The 27,014-nt window shown below is 36.5% G+C and overlaps 3 protein-coding genes across 4 annotated transcripts; all 3 read right to left on the bottom strand.

Moving 5' to 3' along the window:
- Positions 1-340: 340 nt before the first annotated feature.
- LOC116291942 (amyloid protein-binding protein 2) lies at positions 341-9,774 on the bottom strand. Its single transcript, XM_031699176.2, has 17 exons — positions 9,639-9,774; positions 9,415-9,503; positions 7,895-8,055; positions 7,141-7,261; positions 6,208-6,376; positions 5,620-5,676; positions 5,366-5,398; positions 5,233-5,300; positions 4,916-5,021; positions 4,372-4,496; positions 3,939-4,024; positions 3,620-3,725; positions 3,072-3,156; positions 2,287-2,346; positions 2,004-2,109; positions 1,696-1,773; positions 341-1,320 (listed from the first exon to the last, which is right to left on the bottom strand). The coding sequence occupies exons 1-17, from the start codon at positions 9,771-9,773 to the stop codon at positions 1,163-1,165; spliced, it is 1,743 nt and encodes a 580-aa protein (XP_031555036.1). The 5' UTR covers position 9,774; the 3' UTR covers positions 341-1,162.
- A 2,064-nt stretch (positions 9,775-11,838) lies between these two features.
- On the bottom strand, positions 11,839-13,414 carry LOC116291960 (histamine H2 receptor-like). Its single transcript, XM_031699198.2, has one exon. The coding sequence runs from the start codon at positions 13,409-13,411 to the stop codon at positions 12,365-12,367; it is 1,047 nt and encodes a 348-aa protein (XP_031555058.2). The 5' UTR covers positions 13,412-13,414; the 3' UTR covers positions 11,839-12,364.
- Positions 13,415-16,607: 3,193 nt separating this feature from the next.
- LOC116291971 (shaker-related potassium channel tsha2) lies at positions 16,608-25,864 on the bottom strand. 2 transcript variants are annotated; one of them, XM_031699208.2, is made up of 3 exons: positions 25,648-25,864; positions 19,566-20,894; positions 16,608-19,308 (listed from the first exon to the last, which is right to left on the bottom strand). In XM_031699208.2, the coding sequence occupies exons 2-3, from the start codon at positions 20,689-20,691 to the stop codon at positions 18,860-18,862; spliced, it is 1,575 nt and encodes a 524-aa protein (XP_031555068.2). In that variant the 5' UTR covers positions 20,692-20,894; positions 25,648-25,864; the 3' UTR covers positions 16,608-18,859. The 2 variants fall into 2 exon arrangements, with proteins under 2 accessions (XP_031555068.2, XP_031555076.2); XM_031699216.2 differs by lacking the exon at positions 25,648-25,864 and adding an exon at positions 21,225-21,368.
- Positions 25,865-27,014: the final 1,150 nt, after the last annotated feature.

Here is a 27,014-nt window from a genome sequence, read left to right as displayed (position 1 = left end):
AATGCCAACAAAAGGCGCTTCCGCTTCTTACTCTCGTCAAGAATATGGACCTTAGTGTAGAGACTGATTCAATGTTCTTCGTATTCAACCAAACCATTTCCATGTCAGAATAAGCTTTAAAATTCTTTCATATTACATTTTTTTAATTCTTAGAGAATACAGGAACAATAAGTCATAATTAAAGACTAACAAAAGCAGTGTGAAAAGGATTATGGTCTAGAGACGGGGGTAAAACGTCATTCCGCTTCAGGCTTATTGCCTATCTTCTTTGACATGACAACGTGCAATTTTACGTACCCAAAACTTTGATCGGTTACTCTATAATACAACAGACTGTCTCTTAGCTTTTTTTTCTTCATTTATTATTATAGCTTCAAAATTGCAAGTCTGGATATTTCTATATATTTATTTATTTACATATATAAAAGCTTTGAAACATAACGCGCGCGCTGATTGGCCGAATACCAAGCGTGCATCTCGTGCTTTACAACTGCCAGCGTGTTCATATCACAGTACATTGACTTGCGTGGGATATTCCTTAAATATAATACTATGAGCTACATTCTACTTGCATACAGATCTTGAGGGATCATTGAAAGTACACTTAAGAATATTTGTAGTTTTTTCTTAAAATATTGAATTTATATAAATTAGTTGTTCAAAACGTATAAACATCTCAATAACCATTCACAAATTGATTGTATTCAGATGATATATTTGTATGGAAATAGTTGAATCATTGGAAATCTTGAATTGGAAATGGAGTTGTATGATTCTAAGCTAAGCCGAGAAACCCCAAGATTTGAATAGAATAGCAGCCAGCTACCGTATCGTATTACGTCTCTTTCTCTTATGTCTCTTTCTCTTTCTCCTTTCTTTCTTTTTCTCGTTTTCTTTTCCTTTCTTTTTGTTTCAAGAACCAAAACGAAGAAAAGCCTGAATATCGAAAACAAACATGCAAAATGGGTGGTCACTGACTCGGCCATTCTATTTGTGCAGAACATTTAGGGGGTGGGGGTGAGGGTTGGGAGGTTCTCACTTAAGCGGCCAAGACCACCTTCACTTTTATTCCGCCTAGGCGTTTCGATCACTCGAAGACTCGCGCATATGCTAGACTCCTTGGTTCGTGTTTCAATGTCATTTGGGTAAAACGACGCCATTGTTAATCTAATTCACTTAAAAAGCTTTCAATAAACTGATGAGTTGGTCTAGGGTCCCCAAGTGTGTCGACATCCATGACGTTATTCTGGGAAACACGCTCACGGATCGCTTTCCATTCTATTAGTATGGCCTTGTATTTATCACTGTCTTCAAAATCACCTGGAAGTGAGGGGGAAACGAAAGAATAGTTGAATATAGAAAGAATTTAAGAGTCGGGCAACGAAAAATATCTATATCACCGCCATGCATTATCACTGTCATCATCATCATCATCATGTCCTTCACTGTTGTGATGACATCATCACCATCACTGTTCCCTTCTTCATCATCATTATTATCCTCATCATCATCATCATCATCATCATCATCATCATCATCATCATCATCATCGTCGTCGTCGTCGTCGTTACCACCATCATCAATATCATAAGCATCTTATAAGCCAAAAGTTATTTGTTGCTCTTACTGAATGATATCTGTTTCATAAAGAGTAGTGTATACATGTAATACTGTATCTTTAATCTACTGTCTTACCTAGAGAGTCGTACAGGTTAATCAACCCTCGATAGTCATACTCCAGACCACTGTACCCATCACCAAATAGTTTTCTTCCTACAAGAGGGAATCAAAATACAACAATTAGTCAATTTCGTAGCTATCTTTGAAACTTAATCAGTGGACGTTGGATGCAGACGTTGGCAAAGCTTTACTTTCCCCTATCCAACATTTCACCTGGGTAACGAAAGATTTTGAGTTTAAAACAAAATCCATCGTCAAGACAGATAAACTTCCCTCCCTCCACATCCCCCACAGGTGTTGGCTTAATAGGATATTATGCTCACCAATAGCGATGGATCTAATGTACAGCTCCTCTGCCTTGTCATATCGTTCCATATCATAGTTATATAACGATGCAAGGTGGCCAAGAGATAGCGCGACCTCATAATCCTATGGTATATCAGTGGTAAAGAAAGATTAAAGATGTGATATTGTCACGTGATCTTTTTCCCGCCAATTTTATTGCTTGATCCGTAACATGAGAACACCCATGCTGGATCGATGGCATGTAGAAAGGAAACAGTTCATTAATAGAAAGCTTCAAACCTTCTCAACAAAAATACTCACCTCACTTCCTAAAATTCTTTCTTTGATTTCAATGGCTCTCTTATGCATTTCCTCCGCTTCCTGTGAACAAAAGAAATTAAAAAAAGAAATTACAGTATCTTTTCAATGTTTGTTCCAATAACAGAAGTAAGAAGCTGGAGCTTTTTGTCCTTTTGAGCAAATGTAACTTTATAGGTGTTGTCATACTGATCTATCACAGCTAACTCCACCCCATCCTTTTGAGCAAATGTAACTTTATAGTTGTTGTCATACTGATCTATCACAGCTAACTACACCCCATCCTTTTGAGAAAATGTAACTTCATAGTTGTTGTCATACTGATCTATCACGGCTAACTACACCCCATCCTTTTAAGCAAATGTAACTTTATAGGTGTTGTCATACTGATCTATCACGGCTAACTGCACCCCATCCTTTTGAGAAAATGTAACTTTATAGGTGTTGTCATACTGATCTATCACGGCTAACTACACCCCATCCTTTTGAGAAAATGTAACTTTATAGGTGTTGTCATACTGATCTATCACGGCTAACTGCACCCCATCCTTTTGAGAAAATGTAACTTTATAGGTGTTGTCATACTGATCTATCACGGCTAACTACACCCCCGTCTGAGGAGAAATATTTTATAGGGTTTTACTCAAATAACCCTGTGCGTCAAAACTGAAGGATTGGTGATTCGTCGTGTTTCTCCAAACATGTACAATAGTTTTTTTTCGCCAGCGATCTTCACACATTTATTTCAAGACCAGAACTACAAAGACCTCGCATCTTTTTCACTGTACCTTGTATCTCCGCATTGATTGGTAAAGCCTGCCCAGGTTCCCATAATGCTTTGCAGTTTGCACATTGCTTTCTCCGAACGCTTTCCTATGATATTCAACAACATAAAAATAAAGATCAAAATAAAAGATCGTTTCTATTCCGTTTTACCTCCAGAAAATTTAAAGACTGCTCGGAATAATTGGAATAGCTCTACGCTGATTCATTATTTAGATGTATTATAATCACTATCACCACCACCATCACCACCATCATCATCATCATCATCAATCATTATCATCACCATCACCATCATCTGCATCACTACCACCACCACCACCATCATCATCAACATTAACATCATCATCATCATCATCACCACCACCAACAACACCACCATCATCATCAACATCATCATCATCATCACCATCATCTATCATCATCATCAACATTAACATCATCACCATCATCATCATCAATCATTATCATCACCATGTATTACCACTACCATCTTCATCATCACCACCACCACCATCAATATCATTATAATTAATAGCTGCTAATAATGTACCTTGCTAAGTCTAGAGAGGACAAGTGCAGATCCTGTGCCTCCTGTAGGATTTTGCTCTCTTTTTCTTTGTCGTAGCAATCAATAGCAATCTCTTCCAAAATTAGTGCTGGGAGAAATAGAGCATGTACAAAAATTAATGCCCTTTTAATCTTAGAAGCACATTCTTGTGGGAAATGCTCATGAATCTCCCTTTTTTCAATGGAGAATGACTAATGGAAGCCATTAATTCTGATATAAGGGTCAGGAGATTACGAGCATGGTTATAACAGGGGTGTATATGGTAACTGTGATGTAGTACTGCCATAGCAATCCAAGCTACCTTTAACACGCTTGGAAGAGGCTAACAGAAGATGGTCTTGGGGGAAGAGTCCTGTAACAATGCTTATTGAACATTCAGCTTGATACCTGCAAAACATATCATAAACAAGTTTGTTAGTTAATTAACTTTTTATGAAATAAGAATACATTCCTCTATATGAATGGCACAGCACTGTTATGGTATAAAACTGATATTTTTTCAATCAACTGCAGCATGTGATGTGGTAATACAGTTGCTACACGTTTTTAAAACGTCAAGAGCAAAGAAGGGTAAGTCCCAATACCAACTTTAATCCTAATTTTTGGAAACAGGTAAGTCACTGTAGCATATATATAACTGCAAGTTCCTGTTTGATATCCCAGTTGTCTAGTTCAAAGATATCTGGTAACCAAATCAATTGTATTATGTAAAATACTATATGAATAATTCTTACTTGGCTTCATCAAACTTGCCAGTGCTGTACTCATGCACATAGAGAGCATAAGCCAAGTCCTCATGTGCTGTGGCAACATGTACATTGTTCTTACCAAACACCTTCTGTCTTATCTGTAGTGCTGTCTAAAGAAGAAAAAGACAAAATGGATAAAGCTAAGAAACCTGGTTTAAAACATGAGGGAAAGGACTAATAGAGGGATGGAAAGAGAGGTAGGAGAAAACAGGAATCCTGCAAATTATTGGGTATATCTTCATGCAAAAACGATTTAAAATATTTTTTTCCAAATCTTTATGTGCCACAGAAATTACAAAACTTTAATAGATAACAGTTGTCAAAATATTGATTAAAACAAAAAAATTATGATTTATTCTAATACAGGCCCCCTGAAACATCAACTAATGTTCAATAACTGATAATCCATATATGCCTACATGCACTACTGTTGTCGTCTCTTTTGTCAAGTCAACCAACATGGGTGCTAGGTCTTCTATTCTCAATGGAGGAGGTGCACCCAATGACTACCTCAGCCTCCAATACTTACCTTGTAAACCTGTACTGACATATGGATAGAATCTACGTTCAATAAATAAAAGCCATAGTCTACTAAAGTGTCCGCAAACTTGGGATGCTCTTCTCCGAAGTAGAGTCTTAAACAAAGATAACAAAAACAGAAGATAATAAATGCCTGGGATCAATGACACTCATTTTCATGGTCACACAACCAAAACAACAAACTATGTGTGATAGATTGGACAACGAATGGATCTCACCATCACAGCTTAGATTCAAGCCCATGAATCAAGTTGCAGGCTGTATGACAGATGGATCATTTTGTGCATGCTATTGAGAATGTCTAACCTGGCCAATTCCATTGCTTGCTTTATTAAGGTTTCTGCTTTCTTGAATTTTCTCTTAACCACACATGCCTGAGACAAAAAAAATTATTATTACTCCGTAACAAGCAACAGGAAAACGAAATGCTTTACTGTACCTTGGACGCCTGTCTGACAATATCTATCACAGCCTAGAGAAGTAGAAAAAGAAAAGTCTGATTATCTTGTACCTTCCCAGTAGAACTGGGAAAAGGTTTGAAATGACAGGTTTGAGATGGTGCAAGTCCACAGGATAAAGGCTTGAAATTAGAAATAACAGGAGACATCTGACATATTAGTGTAGGGCTCAGAATATTATTACAACTTGCTTTTATATTTCTGTTGCTTCCTTCTACTGTAGCTATAGCCATACCTTTTCAGGAAGTCCTTGGGTTATTTCTTCTAAAGCTCTGATGCTATTTTGATAAGCCTGCATGATAAAAAGACACCAACACTTTATACTTATCCTAGCACTCTGTCATATCATCAAATTATTATTTAATTAGATTAGCGAAAAAATTCTAGACTCTAAAGGCCAGTTTAGATGGTATGATTTTCGCCTACAACTATTGTATACAACACGCTCACATCTGTCGTAGGCGAGTTGTAGGCTTGATTTACACGCTACGACTTGAGTTGTACGATGGCGCAAGCATGTTGAATACGATAGTTGTAGGCAAAAATTGTACCGTCTAGACCAGCCTTAATAGACTTTTTTAGCTTGTATGAAATGTTTTCCCATGTCAGACCACCTGTCATTCCTGAGAGTATCGTTTCTTTATTTAATGGTTGCACATGAGAAATTAAGAGACATTAATACAACTCAAACAAGAATCCTGTTTTCAAGAGTATGACATAGTATGAGATGGTAAAACATTATGCCCATGCTAAGGACTACAAATCAGCAAGCTGCAGAAGCTCCCCTGTTGTTTAATAATCAACACAGTCCTTGCTTAGATACCTGTTCATATTCACTAAGTGCAAAGAGCAATGCACATTTTTCACCGTATAATACCGCAGTATTGACCTTCTGCCCTCTGTTTCTCAACTTCTGTACCAACTCCATGGCATCATCAAACGAATGCTTTGCTTCTGTAAACTTGCAATATGCTGTGCGAACATACACCAATCTGTCATCAAGAAATGTACACCATTAGAACAATCAGTAAATATTTCATACTTTATGTTTGGTTACATAAAATATCAGCGACCTTTAGGTATGACGACGAGTACGAGATCAAGTACAAGTACGAGTTTTAAAATTGGTCCTGGTTAACACTAAATCGTAGTCGATTTCTGATTTTTTACTATCTAAAGTTTCAATCTACGTACACGATCAAGACTACGAAAAGATAGTGCCTCTCTTTAAAAGTTAAACACTCGTACTCGTTCTCGTACTCGTCGTCATATCTAAAGGTTTCTATCATTACCTCTATTCCTACATGTACCTATTTTTACCTAACTTGGGAACTGAAATTTCCCAGGGTGGGGAGGGTCTGTCCATGCATCACCAAAAATATCCATAGTCACCCCCCTCTCTCTTCATAATGAGAGAAAATGGGTGAGGAAGATATGATGGCATATCTTGTAATTTCACGAAATATTCATATATCTCTCATTGAAATATATCCATAGCTCTCCTGTTGGTGTAACTTAACCTTGCCAAAAGGTAATCAAGGGAGGCACAGTGCAGGGACAGATCCAGGGGTGAATAGTCACCCTCTTTTTGCTCAGTATATCAATAGTAACAGTCACCCCCTTCCCTTTCCTTGAATTTCTGGTAAAATCTTTGTAATAGTTACGCCCCCCCCCCCCCCTCCTAGATTCGCCCCTGCAGTAGTAGTAAACTCATCTCTCACCTCTTTGGTTTCAGGTTCGATGGTAGACCACTTACCGTGTAAAACATCTTAATGCTATAGCACAATCATCAGTCTTTCTGATATCACAAAGTGAAAGACAAGCTTCAAAGATATCCTCTGCAGCCAGATGCCATCCAGTCTCTGTTAAAAATCCACCTACAGCATACATACAAAAACATGAGTAGTTTAATCAGGTACTCCCAAAGAATACAAATTGTTAAGTAGTTGTGTAGTTCAAATTTGGAATTTCTGGGAATACAAGGGGGGGGGGGTGTGTAAAATAATTCCAATTCCTCCATAGGGGAAGGGGGAGAGGTAGTACACTTGGCTCTCACCACTGAGGTTTCATGTTTGATTCCTGGACTATAGCTCAGCATAGGATGGAGAGAAACCCTTTGAGAGACCTAACAAACTCTAGTCTTAGTCATATGTGATGCTGAGCTACAGTCCAGGAATCAAATCTTGATATATAAGTTAGTCCCTGACATTGATCTACCACAAGGTTGTTTCATGGTATCAATAACATTTGAAGGTTCCAATGTCTCAAGTCCTTTCTTTATACAGTATTCATAAATTCCAGGGGCGGATCCAGGAATTTGCTCAGGGAGGGGTGCTGCGCACATTGTTAACCCAGGGAGGGTGAACCCCTTAGAATCAAAGGGAAAAAACATTATTTTGTATTGGTTATATTCGAAGAAGGGGCACAAAGTCGAACCAGGGAGGGGTGCGCACCCCCTGCATCCCTCCCCTAGATCTGCCTCTGAATTCCTATCCATTTTCATTGCTTACCAATGAGCCAGCCAATACTAAGAAGAGTCCCATAATGTTTGGCAACATTTTCCTTCTCATGAAGAGATATTTTAATTCGTTGACAGAATTCTTGGGATATTTCCTTTGGGAGGTTGTAGCCTTTATCTATTAGTTCTTGAAATGGATAGTAAAGTTTAACCCTAAAAATACAAATGGAAATATGTCATAAGGGTATTGTATATGTGGACCACAGGTAGCCCATTCAAGATAAAAGTGGCGACTGACAATTTGGCCAAATCAACTACCTCTATCTTTAAGATCCTGTCAAACTGTCCTTGAATTCAAGTTGCAACTTAAAACTCATCTGTTTAAAAACTATTTCGATTTTTAGTTATCATTAGTTTTTGATTATTATTGTTATTATTATAGTGCATAGAGCATTCATTTGGATATGCCCTATATAAATGCACTATCATTATTAGTAGTCTTAGTAGTATGTTATCATCAACCAACATGGTGGCTATGACGTAAAAGGCTCACCAAGAATTTGATGTTGTGCAAGCATTGGTGAGTTATCTTCACCATTTAAATGCAGTTTCGACTGCCTGAGATATGGTGTGCATGAATAATAATGGAATTGATGATGATGGTGATGATAATGATTATGCTGGTAGATGATGATGATGGTGATATTGATAGTGATGAAGATGATGATGATGATGATGGTAATGATTATGGTGGTAGATGATGATGATGATGATGATGGTGATATTGATAGTGATGATGATGATGGTGATGATGATGTTGGTAATGATCATGGCGACGATGATGATAATCACAAGCAGAGATTTTATACATCGTACACCAAATAACATTTCTTTCTAATTTTCTATGCCAAAAAGTGATTACAATTATTTCCATATTGAAATTATTCTATAAAATATAAATTTATAATTCATCTTTGAACAAATATATCACACTAAAAAAAGATTTCAACACTCTGTCCCATCAAAAAAGAAAATTGTAAGACAATGAAAGGCGATACAGCCAAGCCAAGCCTAGAAGAACAAGAGGATTCTCATTAGCTAAAAATATTTCTGTAGGGAAAACTCAGCTAACAATCTATTTCTTATAAGCTAAAGAACTGACAATTTTGTGAAAGTTTTCTCGTGTTTAATGTTCAAACTATTCTGCATACTACGTATTTATAAAGTTCATAATTAAGAATCAAATTAAGAGTCATTGCAGCAGGTACATGGCCTAATATAATCAAGCTAAAAATGAAATATTTAAAGAAGTAAGAACAAGTCGCTTTGGAACGAATTCAAAATTATACGGAAAATGACTTTAAAATTATCAGTTATTATCACCATATGTTAATTTTTTAATGGATACATTATGAATTTTCTACGATAAAAACTCGACATTCTAGGTCAACGCCGTTTGATAATATTTATAAAAGCAAACAAAATAACTCGTAAAGTAGGAGAAACATTAGGGTGTCAAAATAATGGCGAAAGTTGAATGTTTTGTAGTAAGTAACGTTTTCTTTCCTTCACCTTCGATCTCCAGCTCTTAAAGCTTTTGCAAACGCTTCTAAGTCGAGTAGTTCATCAGCTAGACTGTCGTATTCACCAGCATGGAAAAGCTAGGCAGAGAAAAACAACAAAATAAAATCAAGGAAAAGGGTATGACGCGATGAAGGCGACGATCGAGATAGAATAGCACGAAAACCCGACACAAAAAGGATACTTTTGATAATAAAATACGAAAAGACTCTAACCTGGCGGTAAATATCACATTGTATGGCATCAGGGAGGTATCTGAATTCAGTACGGAAGACATTTTGGTGCCTAACTGCTTTAAAAACTGCTAGATTGTACAAGGTTAACACACTTTCTTCTGTCCCGTCCGCCATGTTTACATCTTCTACAAATTACCAGCAATCCCTGCGAACCTTGGAACTGCTGTGAAAATACTTCCGGTGCGTGGGTTTGAACAAATATCTCTTCTCTTCTCTTCTCTTCTCTTCTCTTCTCTTCTCTTCTCTTCTCTTCTCTTCTCTTCTCTTCTCTTCTCTTCTCTTTTCTTTTCTTCTCTTCCCATCCCTTCCATTTCCTTTCCTTTCCTTCCCTTCCCTTCCCTTTCTTTCCCTTTCCTTTCCTTCCCTTCCCTTCCTTTTTCTTTCACTTCCTCTTCAATTATCTCCCATTCTTCATTGCATTTCTTTAGATCTTTCTTACGTTTCATCAATATCTCTGAATATCTTCTATATCTTGAAATTGTATTTTTTTCAATTCAGTTCTAGCGTATTTTCCTTTCTTTTTCATTTTTTCTTTGACCTTTTCGTAAGTTGCATTTTCAATATTTTTCTCTAGTTAGTTTTTATCATTTTCTCTTCCACAATTATCGTCAAACGTTCTAATTTATCAGCAAAATTGACGCGAAAACCTCCAACCACTTAATTGACAATTGTTAAAAAGGTTGTAAATTAGGTGTCAAAATCTCGATTAAAAATTAAAATTTTCACCTTATCGTAGCAGCCACACCGTACTAATGACTTGCGTTGTCTCTGATAATTGGTATGTTTGACTGCCAAACCTTTTAGAGGATGACTTTATTGGTTGTGTTTGTTGTCTTCAAAGCTTCCTCGCTCTTGAGGTTTCCCTTCATTTTAATTGTCAAAAAGCTTGAAATTTAGACACTAAAGATTTTATATACAAGGCATTTAATAGTAATAATTGTTGTCCTTTTGTATTCTACTTACATTTTGTAGGCCCATCAACTAATAACATCAATAGAAAAAATAGAATATTGCATTTTAGACAAAGGACAATAATTGCAAAAAGAAACCATTATAATGACATATTTTCAGTGTTGTTGATGTCGGTCCTATTTTGCGTAAGATGTCGTTCTCTTGAACATTATTCCTTTCTTAACAATAATAATATAATAAAATATACATAGCAACGTCTGAAATATTCACATCTATGTGAATAAGAACAATATCAAATGGTCTCTTGATACGACTCAAACGAACCGGCAATTTATTCTTATTGTTCCTAAATTAGAGGGTTAAAATGGAAACTGTTGAATCCCATATCATTATTAGGGACTTTAAGATTTGCAAAATCTACGAGGCGACGTCAACCGGAAGTGTAAATAATTTCTTTTTGGGGTTCTGTTCATTGGAGATTTCATTCAAAACATTGTCAGTAAAGTCAACTCATCCACAGGTAAGCCAGACTTTGAGGACGCGAAACCCCAAAGTGAAGTTATTTACACTTCCGGTAGACGTCGCCGTCGCAGATTTTGCAAATCTTAAAGTCCCTATTATCTTAATCGTTAGAAACTTGTAACGATTGACATTCCGTGGCAGCCTGTCGGAGTAAGTCCTATTTCATCACTTGCCAGGCAGTGCACTAATAGTCTCCCATTGAATTATGCTAGAGTACATACAATCAGCGATGATTGCGTATTTGATAAAATTACCCGAATCTATAAAACTGGAAGGGTGTAGAGAGATTCGAGACCATATATTTTATTCATTTTATTATAAAACTATTACATTTCCATTGGAGTACTGTAAAAATGAAGTGTATGATATGGAACTAGCTTTTTTATCCAACTTCGAAAAAAATCCCATACTATGAAAATACTGAAACTGAGTAGTGGAAATAAATAAAATGGGGATTGCATCTGCATGCCAACTAAATTTCATAGAACTTGCTCCAGAGAATATCCACAGTTTGCAATCAGACGACAGGCATTTCCAATATCGGAATGGGGGGAGGGGGGGGGGGTGTAAAACCTAGAGTCAATGATTTTTTTGTCATTCACGTCGTAGTCAGTCAATCTTGACCTGGCCCAGTGAGAGAGGGAGACACGTTTGATTTTACACATAAAAGACAAAATTACTGATTGGGTTGTTCAATTCCAGTGCGTATTGTCTTGTCAAAGGAAGACAAACAGTATTCAAAGATGCGCGCACTATATTAAACCTAAAATTGTAGATTGTCAAACATTGTAAAGTTTAAATCAGCATATATCAGAGATGCGTCAAAAAAAGTCAAATATATATTGTATACTGATATAATGACTAATGGTTACTAGTTTGGACTGCTTTGGTGTGTTGAATACAACAAGTGAATAAGAATGACTATTGACTACTAGTTTGGACTGCTTTGGTGTGTTGAATACAACAAGTTAAGTGAGTAAGAGCTAAGGACTAAAAACTTTACCGTCGTTTAAAACGTTAGTCCTTCGCCACAGAAAATTATATACTGTCCTATTTCGATGAGGTTTTTATTCTGTTAGAGAACTTAGTCGCCAAGTTTTTCAAGGAGGTTTGTCACGTACAGTTTACTTCCTATTATTCATGCACTAAATTGGCATACTGATCGTTAGATTAAACGTTTTCTAAATACCCTTTTAAAAGACGGCCGGTTAAACTAATTCAGGTGAAGGATCTGCATTCATTTGTTAACTGAATAAAATCGTTCTGTAGTACTAGTTCAGCGTGCTTTCAGGTTCCTTAGGTTCATTTTCGCCTTTGGTAGTGTCTTCCTTTTCCGGAATGGCTGAAAGTGATTTTCTATCGTTGCGACAGTCAAGCGCAATTATGTTATGACTTTGTTCGTTCGAACTTTCTTTCAAAGGCGCTATTTTCAGAGAACGTCTTTTCTCCTTGCAGCCCAACAACAAAAGAAAACCATTTCGGAAGTTCGGAAGGCGCCACGCGTAGAGAATAGGGTTAATTCCCGATGAGAAAAACCCGAGAACTAAAGTTATATCTCTAGCAAGTCGTACCGAATCGTTGTCTCTACAGGATGAACAAAATACGAGGATAAAATCCGTGACAACAAACGGACACCAAGCTACGAGAAATACGATCAACATGATGAAGACAGTAGTTGAAACCCTCTTTTCTCTTTCCATCGCCTTCTTCGCATAATTTGCTGTCCTTGCGTCTGAGTTCATAAGACTTCGAATCTTTTCCTTTAAGATTCTTAATAACCCAGCGTATGACAATAGCATAAAACCAGTCGGTGTAAGAATTCCAAGCAGGTATAGATAAACCTGGAATCCCGCTGTTTGCCAACCTAGACACGGCATCAGGGCAAAATGCGTAGAGAAGGCCCAAATAATCACAAGCGAAACGCGTGCTCTCTTCGTAGTTACGATGACCTTGTACTTAAATGGTCTGCTAACTGCTATATATCGATCAATCATCAATGCTGCAATCGTCACAATTGAACAAACACAAGATATAATTGCAGTTATATAGAACGAGAACAAAATCCTTTGATCGGAGTTCCAGTTCGAAGTAGCGTTCAGAGGTTCAACTCCAACACCAACAAGAATGTCCGCGACACTTAAGTTCAAAACGAAATGGTTCGAAATAGTCCTTAACTTTTTTCCTGGGTCCTTAATGTACACAATACACACTAGTGTGTTACCAAGGACTGTATAAATACTTAGCAATATAAGTATTATAGCAATGGTGAGGTTTGACTTTAGAAAGTAATCAGGAAAAAACATTGTGTACTTTTCCATCGTTCCTTCATCCATTTTTCCTCTTCTTGTTACAGATAAAAAGCAATCTCTGAATCCAGAATTAGAAGCTTATAATCCGGGGCAGCTAGAATTAATAGGAGTTGAATAATGATCTTTTTAAGAAGGCTGTAAACTTTGAACTTTCTACAAAGGATAGAACTTGTCCAAGCAGCGAGGAAGCAGTTATTTTGTCCCGCGTTGAGTATAAAGTGCACCAATTTACCAATTTCATGAATCGCTGTAATTCCTTGAAGAGAATATTAATATCTTGTAGAGAAGATTAGATAGTCATCTCTTCTTGATTCCGTCTCATTTATCTGTTCATTCAACGAAGATATCCTTGCTTCAATGCATGATTATTTAACGTCGTTTGATAGTATTCCGCCTTCGTCACCAAAACTCAACATTCCCCCTTAAAAAACCAACAAAAGTTTTTTTTCCCAAATCAAATTTCTACAAATAATAATGCTATAATCAAAGCAGTGTGAAGTTTCGTGTCCAATTAATGGCATATTCGCAAATCATATGCACTCTCGTTGACTCATTGATTCAAGTTTTGAATGTTGTCGTCTTGACAACCAAGCTGTCGTCTCTAATTTGTTTTGTTCATTTTGTTTTTCAGTTTTATCAAATTATGCGATAAATCTTTATCTCCTAAATACCTTAATTTTGCTTCCGCTTTATCCGTAAAAATACATTTCAAATGGACTGTATTAATAAAATCATCTTTGTTAAGCTAGTACTGATATGTTGACAACATCAAAGTTTTTCTTCTCAGACTTCTAGCTTTCCGTCCTGGTTAAATTATAAGTTTTGACTTTTTTAATTGATTTAGTTAGAGACTTTCATCGTGAATAGCTCAACTAAGAATCAATATATACACCAATATTTCTTTATTCGAGATTTTGATAACCAACCACATTTCAATAGTATCTGATGACCATCTCGTACAGGGATCACCAATTAGGTTATAGTGAAGAACTAATAAAGGTTTCTGAAATTCTGAGCGAGTCAGAGATATATTCCGAATTATCTGGCAGAAATTCCATTGAACGCGCATGAATATATGACCAAATTTAATACTACTTTAACAGCGTGCGTGAATTGTTCGTTTTTGCCCGTGGTTAAGTTGAAATATCGAAATACGTTCATTATTTGACAAGGAAATTTAATTTTCTTACCGACATTAAAAATAGGGATGTTTTTTATACGAGTGTCAGTTTGATTTTAGACCGCATGAAGGTATTTATACAATACCTTTTTTATCCCGTCCAATCTTTCTTTGTATCCTTTTTCTCCTTCTCTCTCTCTCCCCTCCTTCCTTCCTTCCTTCCTTCCTTCTTTTGCTTCTTTATTCTCTTCTTTCGTCTATTCTTCTTTCTCACAAGCCATCGAATAATATAAAACACCTTTATGAAAGCTTATAACCTGTTTTCAGAATAAAAGCAATGCATCTTCATGATTTATGGCATTTTTTAATCACCTTCTTCGGCAACCAAAGTCAAACTTATTGACTTTTCTTTTCTTTTAAGACAAACTAATATATCTTTTCTTTCATTTTGTTTTACGAGTGGGTTTTTTTTTGATACAAAGACGTGCATGCTCTGGGTAAATAAACGCTTACTAAAGATAAAAAGAAAATTGGAATCCCATCTCATTGTTATGACAACATTAGGATTGTGTTCTTTAAAAAAAAGATTTATAGATTTTACCCTCTTTATTAACAAAAAGAAAGTGAAGCGATTAATTACTTGAAAACTGTACTAATTTTGACAGTTTCTGGCTTAACATTTGTTAATTAATCTCTATAGAATTAATTTCTGCATTTTAAATTTGTATCGCATTTTTCTTGTCTTTGCACATATTAAAACGCGGGTTTTTAACCTCGTGTCACTCATTTCCAATTAAAGGTAAAGTAATGATTTCTCGGCTGGATTTTTTTGAATTTCGTTGCCTTGCTGTTCGGACATCACACTATAACTATAATTTGGTTGTATAAAGGTAGCATTCAAGCGCCTTTTTAGTAAATAATGCAAGGATATTTTTCACGTGCAGTGCGGCACACCTTTATAAAGAGTCAAAATTTAAATAGCTTTAATTAAGTGATTTATTATGAAATAGCAAGAAGCTGAATATTGTTAGGATTACCAATAGGACATTTGCATGATGGAGTCATATAATGCTTCGCGGATTTTCTTTCTTATACAAATTTGTATTCCCTCATGAGAATAGTAAGACAATTGGTGCTAATTAACTGAACAAAAGAAAGTGTGCAAGGGAGTCTGGTAGTAGTAGTAAATGACGTTATAATGCAAGTGAGCATGACCTATGAATTAAGATTATAGCCTACGTCGTAAGAAACTCTGGCCATATGCTTTTCGGGATTCCTGTGTAGATCATAAGAGAAGGACCGGAAAAGAGTGGGAAGGACAAAGGCGGCCCTAGTCCTTCGCATCAACTGTAAAATATAGGGAACCCAAGGTCAAAACGTTATTGAAAGCTACAAGCGCAAAAAATAAGAGATGTTGCTGCAGAGATTCCTGCAGAAGAGGCTTCAACTAACTGGGGAGTCTGCGTCATGCATGCTTCGCGCTACGCGCAAAGCGATGTAATGGCTAACAACATGCACAGTCCAAATGTTAGCCTTTCTTAGCACTTTTAACCCTTCACCGTAACATGGATGAACATGCGTAATAGATAAATTACGAGCATTGTATTAAACGACTAAAGAAGAGGGCCAATGGGCCTTTAACAACTTCAAGTCGCGTAACTGAGCCAGCTCAACTAGAAACCGTGGACAGCTGTTTCGTTATGTAATTTACCTAATACGCATGTTGTTATATGATTTCCTAGCCCATCCCACAAGGCTTACCGCCCTCATCAGTCTCACGTAACATGGATGGCTATTCTCAATATAACTGAATCTAAAGGGCAATAAATTATTTTTTTTCTCATGGGAATTAAAATTCATCCTTTTTCATCCAAATTTATCTGCTCTGGAAATCACTGCAATGTGTTATTAACAAACTCGTTAAAAAAATCGTCATTTTTTAGCTGTATTGAAATTTTCGTTCAAGAAAAAACGCTATACGAGTAATAACACTAAAGTACCTTGCGCGCAAAAGTACGCGGCCATAGCAAATCACTAGAAAAATTATTATGAATCTATACTAGATAATAAAACTGAGTACATCAATGAGTGTTCAGAGATTTGCGTCGTTTTATGTCTCGCGTGAGATATCTCTCAAAGAGAAAATCCTCTGAGTATATGATGGAGTATCTTATTCCTAAAATTAAAATCTCTTACATCAGATGTTTTTTTTTTAAATTAACAAATTTTACAAGAAAATTTCAAGACTAATATCAAAATGTTAAACAGTTGTTAATTAATTCTTTTCAGGCAAACGACAGAGTGAGAGGTTCTATAGTGTTAAGTCCTCAGTTGGGCCATGACCTTCGCGTTTTGATGTATACATAGAGACCTTTAGCACCAGGTTTACCGCTAGGCCCTGAAACACGCGACGCCCGCAAACACGGAGAAACACTCAGCATCAATGAAGTTTAATATGGTTCGTTTTGACGGCTGGCTAAATGTAGAAAATTTGACCGAAAACGCCTGACGTCGAACTGCAGTTTGGGTTTGCGGTACCTAGCAAGAACATCGTGCTAAAGGTCTCTAATACTTAATGCGTACAATACCGTTGTCTTTCTTCATTACAGACTCATTTACTCAGGGTTAGTCTCGTATCAGTGTCTAAATATTCACAAATACCAACGGTAAAGTAAAGAATGTACAACTTCGTCAATACAATCACTTTGAAATTACACGGACACAAAATCGAGTCTAGCCCTGAGCAACAGTTAACTGAAGTATTTTAGCCAGAGAGGTCAAACATACACAAGACATGCATCTGCTTGACTTGCCACTGACTTTGACGCGATCCAAACTACTTCCATATAACAACCGCTGGAAGTGGCAATCAGGCTCACCTATAGCTTGAAATACTGAGAAAATATTTCTTAAATCCTAAAAGGCTTAAATCTTGCTTAAATCTAGCATAGAAATTCATAAATACTTTTGCAAGTTTTCAATCATTATTTAATAGGTGTTTGTCGCTATGACTACACATGCTACGCCATACGTTAATGTTTCCTCACACAGCATGAACTATCATAAGATTCCAGTTTTCATTTGGGCTTTCTTTGTTTCTTGTCCACCTGAGATAGACTGACGTCATTTATGTTCATGTGACGTCACTATTGATTACGTCATCAGTATTATTAATAGATATAGTTATTGTTTTTTTTTGTCATTGTACAAGTGAAGGATTCGTAGTGGCCTTAATTTTGGAAATTTAATGAAACCTGAGGTATTCGAAGAAATAAAAACGATCGATACAATTTTTCCATTCCAGCGTAATTTCATTTCCATTCGGGCATACGAAAATCCTGCACTTTTGATAAGAATCCTTTGCTGGTTCATTACAGTACTTAATCATTCTTCTTTCTACCTTTATCCTGCTTTCCGGGCAGTTGAGTGGACTCGTCTATGTGTGATTTCTCGACTGGCGATTGGCTAGCTTGTCCACCACGTGCTTGTCTGATTATGATCAAAGCTAACAACCATGATGTCACAACTTAATCTTGACTTTGTCTGTTATCGACTCTCTTACCTCGGGCCCAGGACTTCTGGGGGCGTTATTCTCCTGACATTCAATACGCATGCGCAATCGAGATTGCTATCAAACATGACCTTGTTGTCCATCATAGCTAAGTTAAAACGACCACCTAATTGCCCTATTTCACTATGACGTCACTGCTTGTTTATGTTGGGGATAGAATCACAAAATCCAATAGAAAATTCAACAAAATTTGCTCTTAGCGAAACAGTTTAATATAAAATTGCCTGGTTTTCAGATATAATATGTGTTAATATGTACTAAAAAATATTCTGAGGGTTTGCTGGCTATTCTACTTCTCTTCGTGGATTGATACAGGTTTTAGAACAATTTTCGGTGAATTTGCGTTGATTTGACCCCGTCCGACGACCATGATCCTTTGCGTTTAAACAATATATTGTTTTGATGTGACGTCATAGTGAAATAGGGCCATTGCCTTAGACGGATTTTGCCTAGTTGTGTCCTTGATTTTTGCATGCTATCAAATATGGAGTCTCTGAGCTCTGTCTGTTCATTTTCAAAGCCAGTTTTTAGTCTTTCACGACTTTCCAAAACACAGGGCGACCAACTGTCGATATTTTACGTTTGTTCTCATTTAATGCCCACCACAGCCAGCTGTTCGACTAATAATCATTATTAATTGATTTGAAATTCATAGAAAATTTTTGATTTAACGGCCACTAGTACTAGCCTTAATTTAAGTCCAAGCTTCCTCGCTGCAAAAGTATCAAATTTGAAATAATTGAAAATGTTGGTTTTTTCGAATTCTTTAAATATTAGTTTCAGTCCTCTGGGGACGACCGCTGTCCGTATGATCGTCCTCGCTGATTTCATCTACTTCCTTAATAGCATCACGTGGTTTTATTTTCATCGCTCCATTCTTCTTATGGACCGCGGCCGGCGAGTAGTGCGAGAAACCCCTTCGACGCAGGGGATCTGGCGTCGAGTGCGCAGACCGTAGTTCCCTTTCTAGTAATTTTCGTTCGAGAAACGGTGACTTCGGCACGAACTGATTCAAACTCCGATAAGAAATCGTTCTCTCGGTGGGCGTGCCAGCTAGTGCATCTTCTTTTTCGTTTTTGTTTCTCAGTCTCTCCTCTCGTTCTTTTCTGTTCATTTCTTCTTTATAGTAGTACTCGAAGTTGGAGACGATGACGGGGACCGGTAGAGCTATTGCTAACACACCAGACAGAGCGCACAGAGTACCAACAAGTTTACCTGGAAAACAATCAAGTTTATCATTTTATATACCACGTCGTTTTACGGTCTCGTAAGCTGAATCGATAGAGCATTTTAAAATAATTTATCGACATTCCCCTCCCCTCGAATAACGGTGAATGGACTTCTTAGGGCGCGGTCAATGGAACGAGCTACTGTTTTATGATTGATTGCTCAACTTCATCCCATTTCTAATTAACATAACCGATTATAATTATGACCGATGATCTCGTACGTACTTTGATGGATTGACTAACCTGATAGCGTGATTGGTGCTATGTCTCCATACCCTACAGTCGTCATGGTAACCACCGCCCACCAAAAGCTATGAGGAATACTTTCAAACATAATTCTATTCTCTTGGTGTTCAGCGTAGTACGCGGCACTAGCGAACAGAATGACTCCCATCAGTAGAAACAAGAAGAGCATAATAAGCTCATTAAGACTAGAATGCAGTGTTTTGCCCAAGATGTAGAGCCCTCGCGAGTGGCGAGAGAGCTTGAAAATACGAGCCACTCGGATAACACGCATAACGCGCAATACCCCAACACCTCCAGCGTGTCCTGACAATGCCAATGTTATGTAGAATGGTAAGATAGACAACAGGTCCAAAATGTTCAGAAAAGCTTTGACGAAGCGAATCTTATTAGGAGAAACTAGGAACCTTATGATCAGCTCAAGAGTAAACCAAGTTGTACAGAACGCATTCAATCCAAAGAACACGCGCGCATTGGCTTTTTTCCCCGGGCTTGTAGTTTTCGTGCCGTTGGGATAAACCTTTGTGATTGGCTTAGAATCATCCAATGAGGGCAAAGTTTCAACACAGAAAACACCAATCGAGAGAACAATGATACAAAGAGAAAAAACAGCCAAGCATTTGGAAAAAGTCGAGGAGTTTGGGTTTTCGAATGTGACCCAAATTGTCTTTAAAAACTTGTTGTGGGGCAACTCTTCGTTGCTGTCACTGTTCTCCTCAAGCTGTTTTTTCGTTTCCGACTCATTCCGCTTCTGAATCACGTCTGTCAACTCGAAAAACTCTATCTCTTCCAAAAAGATGTGTTCTGGAACATTCAGGGGTCTTTCCAGGATTCCACTGGATTGGTAATAATATAAAATAGCTGTGAACGAACTACGATGTCGTTCGAAAAAGTATTCCTTTTTCTTGCTGTCAAAGTAGGTTTTTCTTCGCTCGCAAGATCCTAAGAGAGTGTTTGGGAACTGGTCGAGTGTATGTTCATAGGTTTCGAACTTTTTCCCTCCGATGTTTATGATGACAATCTTTTCGTCGCCAACTGTGGGTTGAGCTACGTTGTTTATCCAGTCTTTTGTGACATGACTTGCTCGCCGTGTCCCGGCCATCATTGTAGTTGCCTGAACCGCCATATTGAATTGTTGTGCCACCAAGTTTCGTAGAAAAAAGCTTAAACGTTCGGCTCTAACTCTAACTTGTGAAGAATTCAACCAAGTGAGAAAGACATTATTCTTTTACACCAAATTAATCTTTTGACGACAGTCTTGCTTTGATTCTATCACACAATTGCGATGATGAAAGCCACATATCAAGATGGCGTCAAGCAGACTTTCCCCTACAAGAAAATCCAAAATACAACTTCTACATTAGTGATTCTTCTTAATTAAAAAGATGCTCCTAAAAGAGATTTCCATTAACAACGAGTAATTTTTCTTTGTAGTAAAAGAATATAATATCTCATTGTTTTTAAATTCGTAATTTAATCGATGCTCTTATTTCTTACAAGAATTGAAAAAATCTCATCAATTTTTCCTCTGAATTTAATAGTGCCCAAAATTGAACAACGGAAAATTTGTTAAATTTAAACCCTGTTTCCTGTAAAAAAAAATCTAATGAGTTTACCACTCCTGGGTGGACAGCTTAAGTTTCCTGTATATTGACTTACCAGTAGATTGATTTATTATAATGGACGGAGTGAGCTTGAAGTGGCTCCTTTGCCAAGCGTTGTTTAAGAATGCCAAACGAAAACTGTTTACTCCGATAAAACTCTTCTTTGCAATTCAGATGTCGCTCAACCACAATATGTTTTATCGCTAAAATTATCTATGAACTCTACTAGAAAATGAAATAACCAGAAATGATAATACTTGTTTTTAGTGAGTTATATTTTCACAATTTCAAGCGTTTGATTTTCCATAACTTAGTGAACGTATTTAAAGATATCATGCGATTGAAAAACGAAAAGTTTATCCGTATATAATAACAGTTGCAACGGTTTTTATCTTCAAAACGGTATTTTGGAATCAAGTCATTATTAAAACATCAGATTTTATATGACGTAAAAAGACTTGTCACAAGAAGGAAACAACGAGAGCCTGTAGTTATGATGTATTCGCTTCTAGAAAATCGAAATAAAAAATAAAGTTTTTCATCTCACGTACACCATGCTGAGATCGAAGAAGAATATTCTAATGCTTATTCACAAAACAATTGTAGAATTTAGATTGCTCCTTTGAGTATTTTGTATTTTTAATACAATTTAGCAAGGAAAAATGCAGATGCCACTATCTATCGGTTAAATAATAATTCAAAACGAAACAGAGTTCATTCAAAATTATCACCACCATTAATCCTAATTAATAACTATATACCTATATCCTTTGATTTAAAATAATTTGAAATGATTTCAATCAAAGTCAAATGTGTGAACACAAATTCAAAATTTCATCAGTATCCTTATCCTCACGTGACTTATTACTATTCATTTTTCATTGTTTTGAAGGTGAAAACCTCAAATTATAGAGTAAACGAGGCAGCGAACGAGAGATAATTTCTAGAGATAAAAAGCTAATTTATTCATATAGTCTTGTAAAATTAATCGGAGCTATATAAATATTTTATAAGTGAAATCCAAATTTGCACTAGTAATATATATAGAAGGGTGTTTCGAAAATACCTAAGAAATTATGGAACAGGCACGTTAGAATTTTTCATACAGGCTCCTTAAATCCACGAGCTATTCCAAAAATGTTTTATATATTTTTGGTAGATCTTTTTTTTCTTTGTGTTGTATAGTTATTTATGTGTCGGCGAGACAGTATACATTTTATAGACTATTTTAGCTTTTGTGTCGCGTTTTTTTCGAGCACTGTTAAATTTAATTTTTTAAGCTAAAGATAGACCCATTCTTTATCGCGACTAGTCAAGCTGTGACTATCCCCACCCCCCACGGGCAAACTGCTAAAGGAAGACATGACATCATCTATTAGCCATTTCTGTTGAATTTTCTCTTTTCATGTGTTCGTACCCTGCGCACTCGGTGTTCGTACCCTGCGCACTCGGTGTTCGTACCCTGCGCACTCCGTGTTCATACCCTGCGCACTCCGTGTTCGTACCCTGTGCGCTCGGTGTTCATACCCTGCGCACTCGGTGTTCGTACCCTGCGCACTCGGTGTTCGTACCCTGAGCACTCGGTGTTCGTACCCTGAGCACTCCGTGTTCGTACCCTGTGCGCTCGGTGTTCGTACCCTGCGCACTCGGTGTTCGTACCCTGTCCACTCGGTGTTCGTACCCTGAGCACTTGGTGTTCGTACCCTGTCCACTCGGTGTTCGTATCCTGCGCACTCGGTGTTCGTACCCTGCGCACTCGGTGTTCGTACCCTGCGCACTAGGTGTTCGTACCCTGCGCACTAGGTGTTCGTACCCTGAGCACTTGGTGTTCGTACCCTGGGCACTCGGTGTTCGTACCCTGCGCACTCCGTGTTCGTACCCTGCGCACTCCGTGTTCGTACCCTGTGCATTTTTGTGTTCGTACCCTGCGCATTTTGGGTTCGTACCCTGCGCACTCGGTGTATGTAGCCTGCGCACTCGGTGTTCGTACCCTGAGCACTCGGTGTTCATATGCTACGCATTTGCATTCGCACTATTTCAATTGTATTTGGTAAACGTATGTGGAAATATAGAATAGTCTCTTTTTCAAACAGTTAAAAATGGGCGTCAATATAATGCTGTAAAACTAATGCCAATCCTTTCATCTTACTTCTAAATAACGTACTAGTATTTTTAAGACGCAATAAACCACGAATTATAGATATATATTCAATCAGTACAATGTTTAAAAGTGAAAAACGCGCTACAGTGAATTGGTAGTCACAGTGTGAGGTTATTAGTCAAATAGGATCATTTATTTGACTTTATTTTGAAGTCCAAAACAAACTACCGCGAAATTGATCTGCAAGCTTTTTAAGATTGTTTATCACATGATGAAAGCATGAGCAAATGTACAAGTATGACTGATCATGAACGAGGAGAAGATGGTTTAAAATATTTATCACGCTAAGTATTGTAAGAGTCAGATGATGACTTAGGCAAGTTGAATCACTTTCTAAAACTCTATGCACTTATATATCTATGTTATATAAGAGGATTCGGCCAATGATGATGAAAAAAGCTCAACCAAAAAAAAAAAACAAAACAAAACAAAACAAAAAAACAAAACAAAACAAAGGCGCCTTTGATTGAATAATGAGACTTGAATAGTGTCTTATTATATCTTAGAATTCTAATCTCTCTTCATCGCAAGATGAGAAGATAGCAATTTACAGATCACTCGACGGAAAATTATTCTTAACATTAGCCCACGTCTCGTTTTGTTGCACTCTTCACTCTTCATGTTCACGGTGATTGCAATCTCGTCGCCAGAGACGATTCTCGGTGCTGACCAAGAGGATTGCAACCCTTTGGGGCAAGATTGATGCTTATTGGTTACAAATTGAGTCACATGATTATTCGTTTTCCACTTGCAAACCGATATTTTATCTTTACTTTTCTTGTGATATTTGCCTCTGTACTACACGATTATTTTATATATTTTTTTACACATTTTGTTCACATTTTTAACCAGAAACTAAATTCGTTGTATCTTGTTGACTTTATCAGATTGGGTTAAATTCAGGCTGGCGCAATCACGAATCATAAAGAACAAACCGCTGCTCTCAAATGAAGTAAAAGGTAATCTTTTTCCCGCCCTTTTCGATGTTTTAGAATCGCGCGTACTATACTGAACAGGAATTTCCGTGTTTTTTTATTTTGTTTTGTTTTGTTTTGGACCGTAGCTTCCGGTTTTTTATAGACTCTCAAATTTAGAGGGAAAAACATTTTGTAATGAAGTCCTTGAGCGAAAAAAAAAAAAACACTTGAGAAAAATGATTCAGTACTCGAAGAATTGAAAGAAAAATGACCATACATTTGCATTACTTTGACGCCGCAGAATGTCCACAAAAACGCAAATATTGCTGATCGCTCCGACTTCAAAATACATACATTTTAATGTATGTGGAATTCAGCCAATCTGAGCATTTCTTTTCTTCATTTTTCCAAAAATATTTCTTGTAATTTGTAACTGTAACTTGCGTTTTCACCAAAAAAAAAATATATATATATAATTATAAATAACATATAATGATTGAAAGATATTAGATATTAGATGAACTTAGAGATTGAAACACCTAAACTGTCAACTAGAGTCAGACAAGCGGTTTCACTTTTCGGCAAATATAACGACTCGACTACACATACAAAAAGCGTTTAATAAAGTATTTAAGAGAGTACATAAAATGGAAACAACTTTGTTTCGAAAAATGAACGGCTTTTTCTTTTCAATTTAGTAGTTTGCAAGAAAATATTTTGTTTGGGTACCAATTTCGAAGCACGAGTTATGAAAGCAAAAATTTAAGGTGAATGGAATGGAAAGTGAATGATTGAAGAGTATATTCTGGCTCCAATAATCTGCTTGGTGTCATGCAATTAAAACTCTTCGACGCAAAATGATTTTTAAAACATCTTTTTTGCATTAATATAACGTCAAAAATATAAGCATTTTCAGATATTTCCCCTACAGGCATGAGAAAGATATTCCTAGCTAGTCAACTACATTTTATTCTAAGTATATTTACGAAGATTTACGAACAACAATACACTGCAGTAAAATATTCACTCATTTATTAAATAAGGAACTTAAAATGCAATAGAATTGGAAAATTTTCAAAATAAATTCATAAAAATCTCGAAGAGGATGCAGTGAATACGGATGTAAATTATCGGGTAAGTAGGGATTTTCGGAAATCTCCAATTGAAACTCGAAGTGTTTGACTATTATTCTGTAACTACTTCTTAGCAGATTGCTGTATCTCATTTATAAGTAAAATACGAAAACTGACTTTTCTTTTACGCTGCTAAGCGATGGACCAAGTTGTCGCAAAGCAGTGTTAGTAATATTGAAGGAATATAATTCGGATAAGTTCTCTTCGTTTTCCTATTCTTAAGCGAAGTTAGAAAAATGTTTAAAGAGAACGTCAAAAGAACATTACCTTGAAACTCGTGCACCATTTTTCTCTTCGTGTGTTGTATTTCTACTTCTCTCCCGTCCTCTGTCCATTGATTTTGTACTGGTTGTGATAAACAAAAATCAACCCAGCTTTGAATTAAAATTTAAATAACAGAGGACTCTGCTGTTCGCCAGCTGCTCTCGACCCTTTCCTGTGTTCAGCCATATAAAATTCAGCATAATTTTGAAGACTGTTTTAATATACATAATACAATAAAGATAACGAGAACTTATTAATAATACACGAAATTTTCGACTTCAATTCGTTTTTAAAAGAAGGAATGGAGTGTGAGTCTGAGTCATTTGATCTCAGAAATTCAGTGTAAACCCTAACGAGAATAGAATTTCATTTCGAGCTTTTGCAAATGAAAATTGAATATTTCGAACCAAAATGGTTTTTCTCATTTAGGCATCGATGTGAATCGTTTACAGGTGGAATGGAAATGTCAAACTCGTTGCCAAAAACGTCTCTTTTAAAGAGTAAATTGGTATACGTCTAATGTGGAAACAGCTAAAAATGGACTACAGAATTTTCTCTTTTTATGTAAAACTCGGAATATTTTATACTTATATTTTCGCAAAGAAAAAAATAGATTGTCTGACGACGAACTTCGTGCGCGGAAAATTTGAAAGCCAACTTAAATAGTACACAATTACATGTGATTTTTTCTCTTTTTACTTCAAACCCTCATAGTTCTAAAACATACATTTTCGACTAATTTTCATCGAGTTTTTCTCGCACAAATTACAGCGTGATTCAAAGCGAATTTGAAACTAACTATAAACGATGCTGTTAAGAAATTTGAATAGGTCTCGAAAGAAACTCGAAATGATTTTAACAAAATTATATTTTCAAAATAATGAAAAACTATTCATTAGGACTAGAATTTCCAATGCTTTTGGTTTTTACATGAAAATATTCTCTCACAAAACACCGTTTTTTGTTTAAAAAAATCTCAATTTTTAAATCTCAAACGAGTTCAATGGAGTTAGTATGAAAGACGGTAAGTTGTTCGTGTTGTTGCTGTCGTTGTTCAAAGTTGCTGGACATATTTTTTTCTTATCGGTGATGACTACATAGAGTCTGAACAAAAAAACGAAGATGAATTATTAAAAAATTGACGAAAGAATCAGCCTAGTAAAGATAGTGTTTACAGATATGACATTTAAATATGCTGTTACGAAGCATAGTTTATACTTCGAGATTTTTAAAACATTTTCTGGCTTCAGACGGTTTTTGTTTTTTAATTTTTTTTTATCTAAGGATTTAGTACATTTTCTTCTTTAAATGTTCGACAAAGTCAGTCTTTAAAAGACTACTTTAAACCGAATTTTTTAAAGCAGTGTTAG

Source organism: Actinia tenebrosa, unplaced genomic scaffold (genome assembly GCF_029948245.1).
Source record: "Actinia tenebrosa isolate PJP-AT-01 unplaced genomic scaffold, QUT_ActTen_1.0 PGA_scaffold1__47_contigs__length_23844297, whole genome shotgun sequence".
Taxonomy (NCBI): domain Eukaryota; kingdom Metazoa; phylum Cnidaria; class Anthozoa; order Actiniaria; family Actiniidae; genus Actinia; species Actinia tenebrosa.
This window is presented reverse-complemented; position numbering and strand designations above follow the sequence as displayed.